Source organism: Nansenia antarctica (assembly GCF_963989245.1).
Source record: "Nansenia antarctica genome assembly, chromosome: 4".
Taxonomy (NCBI): domain Eukaryota; kingdom Metazoa; phylum Chordata; class Actinopteri; order Argentiniformes; family Microstomatidae; genus Nansenia; species Nansenia antarctica.
In genome coordinates this window covers 2,264,075-2,273,868 of record NC_137689.1, presented here as the reverse complement: position 1 = coordinate 2,273,868, position 9,794 = coordinate 2,264,075, and the positions used below count along the sequence as shown (strand labels likewise).

General features: G+C 43.1%; 1 protein-coding gene across 1 annotated transcript in view; it reads right to left on the bottom strand.

Moving 5' to 3' along the window:
- Positions 1 to 4,737: 4,737 nt before the first annotated feature.
- Positions 4,738 to 9,794, bottom strand: part of LOC308156896 (junctional adhesion molecule 3B-like) — a gene marked incomplete at its 3' end in the record, with an annotated part of 50,661 nt that continues 45,604 nt past the window's right edge. Inside the window, exons 5-9 of the mRNA XM_080530346.1 lie at positions 8,984 to 9,186; positions 6,695 to 6,794; positions 6,198 to 6,327; positions 4,881 to 4,935; positions 4,738 to 4,773 (exon numbers count right to left, since the gene is read on the bottom strand). Of these exons, the coding sequence (XP_080386472.1) occupies positions 4,738 to 4,773; positions 4,881 to 4,935; positions 6,198 to 6,327; positions 6,695 to 6,794; positions 8,984 to 9,186 (524 nt within the window). The remainder of the gene's footprint in view (positions 4,774 to 4,880; positions 4,936 to 6,197; positions 6,328 to 6,694; positions 6,795 to 8,983; positions 9,187 to 9,794) is intronic.

Genomic DNA, 9,794 nt, shown 5'->3' with positions numbered 1-9,794 from the left:
GTTAAACACGTCTATGGACGGTCAGATGAAAATAATAATAACTTTATTTGTGTAGCGCTTTTCCTGCAAACGTTGCAGCTCAAAGTGCTTTAATCATTCTATAATCATCATTTAATAATTTAGACATTTAAAGGCAATATTAAAAAGATGGGTTTTTAGTCTCGACTTGAACATACGTATGTGCTGAGGTTGCGTCCCTAATGAAAACTGCCAGTACATAAAATGAATCACCAAATCTCTTCTTTTGTGCATAAAACCAGCGTCAGAAGACCTGAGAGCTCTATTGGGCTGATATGCTAGCAGAAGGTCTATGATATGGACATTTAAGTTACATGTGAACGGATCTTGATATCTTTACAAGCTTGCTAGGCAGATGTCCATTGGTATCGATTGCATCAATTTTAGCTTTTGAAGGGATACCAAACCACCTCACAGATGCTTCAGTCCAACTTGTTTTGTGAGCTCATCACTCCCCAGTATTACTAGTTGTGACTATAGTGGATGAACCATCCATGTCAGCCTTGGTGGGTGGGCAGCTCTCCTCTGAGGGTCATCTTGTGTTGCAGGACTCCAGGGTTAGGGTCAGTGTTAGGGTGAGGTGGTGGACAGCATTCATCCGGGGGTCATCTTGTGTTTCAGGATTTCAGTGCCAAAGTGGAACGTGCAGTCTCCTCTCAACCAGAAGAGAACACGTCGACAGATGTAGATGTCTCTCCTGTCTGTCTGTCTGTCTGTCTCTCCTGTCTGTCTCTCCTGTCTGTCTGTCTCTCCTGTCTGTCTCTCCTGTCTGTCTGTCTCTCCTGTCTGTCTGTCTGTCTCTCCTGTCTGTCTCTCCTGTCTGTCTTTCTGATGTTCTAGGAGTACTAGATTTATGTATTTTTGTATAATAGTTGCATGAACGTGCCCTGCGGTGGTGTAGCGGTCTAAGCACTGGCCACTAGTGCAAGCTGCCCACCGGGGACTGGGATCGAATCCCAGCTCGCCAGATCCGGATATGGCTGGGGCACACACGGGGAGCGGCATATTGGGCGGCCGCTCCCGAGGGCGGTATACAACTTCCTGATGTTTTAAACGGGGCTGTTTCCAAAGCCTTACTGTATCTACAAGATGCAGTCAGTTGTGTTTGTTTGGTGTTGTAGAGAAACGGAGACCACGCGTTAGAATATTGGAAGTGAGTTTTATTAATCACAAACATGTTGTTCAGGAATTGTCAGTACATCAGTCATCCCTGTACCAAGCCCCAACGGATGTTACATCAGGAGATCATCTTCTCAACAAAACAAAGTGACAACCTTATACTTTTACATTTTGCCCAGATACTTACTGTGTGTTTACTTTAGTTCTGAATTATTATTAGGATGGTTGTTGTGGGGGGGGGGGGGGGGGGGGGGGGTTGCCAATGTATTTGCTATATTTGGAAATAAAGTTACATGAACATTTACATGATCCTGTTGGTCACTGCTTATTTTAAACGACTCTGATGTTTCTAACGGCGGTAAATATAGGACCTGTCTCCAACGCCCTGCACCAGAATGCGAGGCTCTCTCTGGCCTGGTGGTGTGTGTAGCTTCAGTGTAGCTTCAGTGTAGCTTCAGTGTAGCTTCAGTGTAGCTTCAGTGCAGCTTCAGTGTAGCTTCAGTGCAGCTTCAGTGTAGCTTCAGTGTAGCTTCAGTGCAGCTTCAGTGTAGCTTCAAGGCTCCATGCTGTTGTGTTACTCAATCTATTTAATCTGTTAACAAACGTCGTGTATATCTTCATCTCTTTGCATTTTAATGCTATGTCTTTACCAAAAATAATTCCCACTATAATTAGGCACTAAATACATAACAAATCTCTATTTCTACTCCAATGGAAAAAAAAAAAGAAAAGAAAAGTTGAACGCTTCGAATGAATTAAAAAATAAAGATATTTACAAAATAGCAGATATGTTAAGTGTTTTGAGTGGGGGGGGGAGGTTACACTATTCTTGGCTTAAGAACGGGCAACAGAGTCATCATTTTTGTTTCTTTAACGCTGTTCTTGAAATGCAATTCAAGTTTTTATGTTATCTTGCGGAATTGAGATCGAAGAGAATCCCTTTGAACTGTACAAATGTGTTTGATGACGTGACTGTTGGTGAGCTGATGAGGTGATGGTAGAAGGCACTTAGAGGAATGGGCTCCGTTATCAATGTACAAATGAAAACCTTCAGTACCTGTTAGGTGAATAATAACTTCGTATCTGCGTGAAATGATTCAAACTGCGGGCGATCGCTATGTACACAATGTGTCTCCAGGACATTTTTTTGTAACTCTGGAATAAATGTCTGAAATAAGTTCAGTTGTGAAAACTGATATATACAATTTGCTTTTTTTTTGTCTTATTCTGTCATATTGGTTTAATGTGTTAAATCGTGATCTTAGAATTATAAGGTTCTATCTCCGTTTAGAATGATAAGGTTCTATCTCCGTTTAGGGGAGTTCAGAGATATTGAGCGTCAAAGTTTTTACATTCCATTATGTTTTGTGAGATGGAACCTTTGTATTTTATTAATTACTAGTGTTGTTCCGATACCGATACTAGTATCGGCATGGCCACCGATACGCACAAAAATGCTGGTATCAGTATCGGCGAGTACTTTACAAAAACGTTTTTTTTTTTTTTTTTTTTTTACTTAAGTTTTACAAAAACTTTACGAGTTTTACAAAGGTTTTGAGCAGTGCCAGACTAAGTGTTAGCAATAATTTTACATCGAGGTTAGTATGCGGCTCAAAAAACATGTTTTTTTGTTTTGTTTTTTCAAACGCCGTGGTATCGGATCGGTACTCGGTATCGGCAAGTACTGCACGGTCAGGTATCGGTATCGGGATCAAAAAATGGTATCGGAACAACACTATTAATTACTAACTCAAAAATGTCAACATTTAAAAAATAACACCACACAGGCATTAATAAACACCTAATGGATCAGATTATGTAAAAAAACTAAATTTTGACAAAAATTGAGATAGAACCTTATAATTCTAACGTCACGAAATGTTTTAGCCTGGAGGAGTGGAGATTAAAGATGAAACCATGACAACTTACTCTGAGAACGCTAGGCAGATCGTCTCTGTCGGGAGCGGTCTCGTCTTTTTAAAACCGCGGACAGAGTTTCATATCGCCTCTATAGGAAGTCACATGACTCATACGCCTCTAGGAAGTCACATGACTCATATCGCCTCTTATAGGAAGTCACATGACTCATATCGCCTCTTATAGGAAGTCACATGACTCATACGTCTCTTATAGGAAGTCACATGACCCATATGGCCTCTATAGGAAGTCACATGACTCATAACGCCTCTTACAGGAAGTCACATGACTCATATGGCCTCTTATAGGAAGTCACATGACTCATATGGCCTCTTATAGGAAGTCACATGACTCATATGGCCTCTTACAGGAAGTCACATGACCCATATCGCCTCTTACAGGAAGTCACATGACTCATATGGCCTCTAATAGGAAGTCACATGACTCATATGGCCTCTTATAGGAAGTCACATGACTCATCGCCTCTTATAGGAAGTCACATGACTCATATGGCCTCTTATAGGAAGTCACATGACTCATACGCCTCTTATAGGAAGTCACATGACTTGTAGCATCGAATGGAGAAAACAATTATCTATATACAATCAGTACAATTGTTAGCCAACATAAACCCTGTATTATAACAAAGTAATACTGAACGTATTCCTGACATACAGCAAAATAAAACCCAAACTGGACAGTATATTCAATATATACAAGATAAACAGCAAGCAGAGAAGGACACTTAAATCAAGGATGCTGATTGTGTTGGGTGTTCCCCAGCGTGTGTCTGGTGATCTGAAGCTTCTTACTGTCTAAGACTATCTACAAAACATCAACGTGAAACTTTTCTCGTAATATTAACATGGAAATCCCAGCAATAAAATAAATTGTGTAAGACCGTCGATCGAAGAACCAAACCTAGATATGCTATCCTTTATCACAAGTCATTTATCATTTGTGTAACTCTTTTTTTTCTTTCTTTTCTTTCGTGATCAGGAAAGGTATGAACGCTTACAACTGAATACTGAGCAGGTTAAACACTTTAAATATGTTTCCCACAACCAAATAAAAAAAGGTGTTAGTATTTTACAAATATTTTAAAAAAGTAAACCTTTTATCTATTTAGGCATTTCAAAATATATTCCATCAAAAATAGTCTGACATTTTGCTGGTAGAAAATACATGTTATATAAATGATGAGGTTTGAAGCTAAATGTTTACTGTAGAATCGTGTCATGTCAGATTTACTCCCTAACCTTTCTAAAGACTTCTTTCCATCCTGTCAGAACATCTTACATGTTTTTTTTTCTTTTTCTTCCAGTGGATGGTGTTTAAAAGACATTTTCAAACATGCAATAAACTGTAAAGTAAAAAAAATCCATAATTATGCAAAAACATAAGTGGTTTGGTGATGGTAGGGTGAACATGTGAATCTCAATACCTGTCTGTGTGTCTGTAACAATGGTTAATAATAGTTCTATATAGGATTCGTGAAAACAACTTGTCACCTTTGGCAAAACTTGAATAGTTTCAGTTCAGACGTGCCGCGGGGTCAAGGCAGTCCAGCGGCAGCTCTCAGGTCAGCTCACACGCCTCATGAGTTCAGTACAAAGTTATCATGCCTTTAAAACCTCCGTGCCTTCAGATTTCTCTCCTTGTCACATCCCTCCACCTCCCCTTTCAGATGACAAACGATGATTTGTGTCGGAAGTCCCCCTGGAAGAGAGAGGACAGAATGATGTCAGCGGTAGTGGAGGCCCTGTCAGACAGAATGACTCAGTTGTGAGGTTCTGTCACTAGTGTGTTGTTGGTCGTCTACCAACCTCGTCCTCCGTCCTGACGTAGTCCACTCCGTCTCCTTTGGCCGGGGGTTTGTAACTGACACAGAGAGAGAGAAGAACCATGATTACTGACAGAGTAGAAAACATGATTACTGACATGATTACTGGGCTTTGTAACACAGAGAGTAACTGACAGACAGTAGAAACATGATTACTGGGCTTTCTGTGTCTCTGTCTCTCTCTGTCTCTGTGTATCTCTCTCTCTGTGTCTTTCTGTCTCTCTCTCTGTGTCTCTCTCTCTGTGTCTCTGCCTCTGTCTCTCGCTCTCTCTCTGTGTCTCTGTCTCTCTCTCTCTGTCTCTCTCTCTCTCTCTCTCTCTCTCTCTCTCTCTCTCTCTCTTTGTGCTGTGGCAAAAACTAATTTCTATATTTCCATGACTATCCAAAATCCCCTTTTCAATGAGCACTACAATAATTACTGCATATCGTTAGCCTCAGAGCATAATTGCCTGTCATATTTTGGCCACATTGAGATATCTGCCTAACTCTACTCTCCTAACACTGCTGATTCACTGCACATTAACGCCTAGTATGCCATCAGAATGCTTGCTGAGTTACATTCCAAAATCACTATCTGCCCAAGTCATCTCTTTGACATTGGCATGTTTGACACTACATACAAAGATGGCTCGGCTGACCACAAGTGAGGCATGACTTAGGTAACTATGCTATGAGGCTAACGATATGTATTTTCAGCAGTCTAATTCCTGTTTTTTTACATTTACATTACATTTTGGCATTTAGCAGACGCCTTATTCCAAAGCGACTTACAATCAATACATTTGACTAAGCAAGTGAATCATCAATCCACCAGTCGTAGCAGGAAGAGTAATCCAGCTCAGGCCCGGGGGCCATTGATAGAAGAAGGTTTTTCTTTCTATCACCTTCTTCTAAACATAGTTTTTTTTTGTTTTTTTTAATATATATATAGACACTGGAGAAACAGAAACAGTACAAGAGGGGGCAATAGAAGATTTTAGGGACACAGTAGAGGGGAAAAGTGGGTGTCTTCAGGAGACGCAGTGCTGGGGACTCAGTTTTTCCCTGACTCAGTTTTTCCCCTCTCTCTCTCTCCCTCTCCTCCTCCCTCTGTCTACTCTTTTGATAATTCCTGTTTCTCTCTCTCTCTCCCTCTGTCTACTATCACTCTCTCTCTCCCTCTCCTCATCCCTCTGTCTACTCTCTCTCTCTCCCTCTCTCCTCCGCCCTCTCTCTCCCTCTCCTCCGCCCTCTCTCCTCCTCCCTCTCTCTCTCTCTCTCTCTCTCTCCCCCCCCCCACCTCAGTCAGAGTCTCACTCACTTGTTGCTCGTCTGTTTCTGGCTAGCGAAGTAGCCCCGCTTGTAGGCGCAGCAGATCCCCACGGTGATGCAGAGCAGCACCACCACCACCACCAGCACGCCCAGGATGATGCCCGCTATGTTGATGTCGTCTGAGGAAACACCACAGGAAGTTGACACATCTCACATTCTTAAAAAAACTAAATATCTGATGAAAGTACTTTGATGAATCATTCTAAAACCCTCAGGCCAAACGTTCACAGATGATTTGGAAATACTTCACTAAACTGTCCCCTCATTACGAGGTATTTACCAACAGCTAAATGGTAACAGTCGTCATTTAAGAATTATTTATCGCATACTTCGTCGTAACATCGTACAGGAAAGTACAAATTGTTGTAATAGGGGCGGTGGAGGAAAAGAAGTGTGAAGCTGATTTACATTCAGGACATATTTGATACATATCTGGTCGTAAACGTTTGTACGTCAACAACTTGATCATGGGTCAGACGGACTTACAGACTTCCATGGTCTGCGGTCCGCATTCTGAGTGGCCCGCGTCATTCTTCGCTCGACAGAAGTAGTCGCCCTGGTCCTCCTTTCTGACAGCGCTGAACCTCTACAAACAACAACAACAACAAGGGTTAGGGTTAGCAACAACAGCAACAACAACAACAAGGCTTTAAGATGGACTAACAACTAGCAATGTCATACATCCCTCAGTAGTCTTATTTAGTATGTAACCCAGTAAACAAACAGTCCAAAAGAAGACCTCAGGGAAGCCGGAATGTGGGTTCAGATGACGTCTTTCTAGGACGTCTTATGGACGACAGCATCGTCTTCTGTCGTCCATAAGACGTCCTAAAGACGTCATCTGGATGTCCTAGAAAGACGTCATCTGAACCCACATTCCGGCTTCCCTGAGGACGTCTTTTGGACTCTTTGTTTACTGGATTACCACCTCAAACTGAACAAACTGTTTTAACACAAGGCAAGGCAAGTTTATTTGTACAGCACATTTCATACAACAGGGGCAATTCAAAGTGCTTTACATACATTAATAAAAATACAGCAAGAGGAACATAGTAAGAAAATAAAAATGACGGAAAAAAAGTAAATAGATAAAACATTCAATAAGACAATAGTTAACGGAGATAACATAGAGATAGAAGTGTTTGTGTTTAATCATAACTGCTGCAAAACATGAAGTTTTTTTTTTAGCTTAGATTTACATCTTGGGTTTAGGGTTTGGGCCTGTTTGATCTCTTCAGGGAGGATTAACAGTTGGGAGCTGGCTGACCCAGAGAGAGTCAACGCAACTGGTGTGAGATCAGGTTATACTACTACTGCATTACTACTACTGCATTACTGCATTACACGCAGTCAGGTCAAGAGTGACGTCCCAGCTAGCTTATGTATTCCCTGAGACAACAGGAAGCCGTGGTAGTTCGAGGAGCTCGAGGGAAGGCAGGTTCTTAAAGCAGCTACACATGAACCCTGGCTCCCCGGTGGCCACCAGTCAAAACTGCACTTACAATTATTGCAGCTGTTGTTTACACTCCCCGGTGGTACTAGCTCGCTTTCATCATAAAACCACCCACTATATCCAGGCCGTTGAGATGATACTACTACTAATAATAATAACTTCCTGCAAACGTTGCAGCTCAAAGTGCTCCAATCATGATGTAATCATCATTTAATTATTTAGTCATTTAAAGGCAATATTAAAAAGATGGGTTTTTAGTCATTTAAAGACTTGAACATATGTGCTGAGGTTGCATCCCTAATGTAAACTGGCAGTGCATTCCACAATCTGGAGCATAAAATGAGAACGCAGCCTCACCAAATCTCTTCTTTTGTACATGTGGTACACAGAGAAAACCAGCGTTAGAAGACCTGAGAGCTCTATTGGGCTGATAGATCAGATAAGATTGCTACGGATCATTTCTCCTACATTCTGTAAGGAGCTACGATTTGACAACAGAGTGATCGTACTAGCAAGGAGATGTCAATAGACTAACACCAATCCAAACACTGGTGGTATATATCGCTCCACAATCCTTGCAGATTTTTCTGAAGGCCATAATATGCTGCATCACAGTGAAAATGTCATGTGTAACCTTTAACACGTTCGACAGCTAACTAATTAGATTATAACTGTAAGGCCTCTCAGTCTATTAAACCTTGACTACAGTGACTAGTATCATTGTTGTTTCGTTGCCTCTCAGTTCTAATTTACGGCGGTAATGGAGACGAGGTTGCCGGGTTGAAAACGTAAAAGTGCTCGAGGGGTTTGGAAGAAAAGCAGTCAGTGTATGTGGTGTGTGTGTGTGTGTGTGTGTGTGTGTGTGTTTGTGTGTGTGGTGTATGTGGGAGGGTGTGACTGCATAGAAGCCGTCGTACTGAAAGAGCCAGGAGGAGGCCAGTGTGAAGGTTGACTGGGGTGGCCCGGGGGCCGAGCGGGGGGGGGGGGGGAGAGAGGGAGAGAGAGAGAGAGAGAGAGACACAGAGAGAGAGACAGAGACAGAGTAGACAGAGAGAGGAGGAGAGAGAGAGAGAGAGCGACGGACGGACGGACAGTAGAGGAATGTGTCCCACCGAGGACAGCAGATTCCCCTCATGGCTCCAGCCCCCTCACACCATCAACTGTCTCCCCAAAATACCCCCCCCCCCCCGCCCCTACCCCCTACCCCCGGGCGCCTGGCCACCACCCCCCCCCCCCACCCCCCCAGCCCCGCCCCGCCCTGCCCTCTAAAGCCCAAAGCCCCTCTCTGTCTCCCTCCAGCCCCTGAACACACACACACTCACCAGGGTCCCCGTGTCGGAGTTGAGTGTGTAGGAGGAGTTGAAGAACTTGGGGCTGGTCTTGGGGTCGTCGGGGATCTCCTCCTTGTTCCTGAACCACTGGTACTGAGACTTGGGGAAGCCCTCCTCCTCCACGCAGCTCAGCTCCGCCGCCTTGCCGTACGGCACCGACTTGGGGACGGAGCATTTGGGCACCACGGGTTTAACTGTGGAGACAGACAAATCGTGACGTTAGAATACATTTTTTTCAAAATTTAGTTTTTTACATAATCTGATCCATTAGGTGTTTATTAATGCCTGTGTGGTGTTATTTTTTAAATGTTGAAATGTTTTAGTTAGTAATTAATAAAATACAAAGGTTCCATCTCACAAAACATAATGGAATGTAAAAACTTTGACGCTCAATATCTCTGAACTACCCTAAACGGAGATAGAACCTTATCATTCTAAGCTCACGAAATGGTAAACAGACTGACTTACATAGCTCCTTATTCCAAAGCGCTTTACAACGGCCTCTCATTCACCCTTTCACACACACATTCACACACCAATGGCGGCCAAGCTACCATGCAAGGCGCCGGCCCGCTCACTGGGAGCAATTTGGAGGTTCAGTGTCTTGCCCAAGGACGCCTCGATATGTGGCCAGCCGGGGCTTGAACCGCCGATCTGCCATACTAGCGATCATTAGACTCCGGCTCTACCTCCTGAGACACAGCCTCTACCTCCTGAGACACAGCCTCTACCTCCTGAGACACAGCCTCTACCTCCTGAGACACAGCCTCTACCTCCTGAGACACAGCCTCTACCTCCTGAG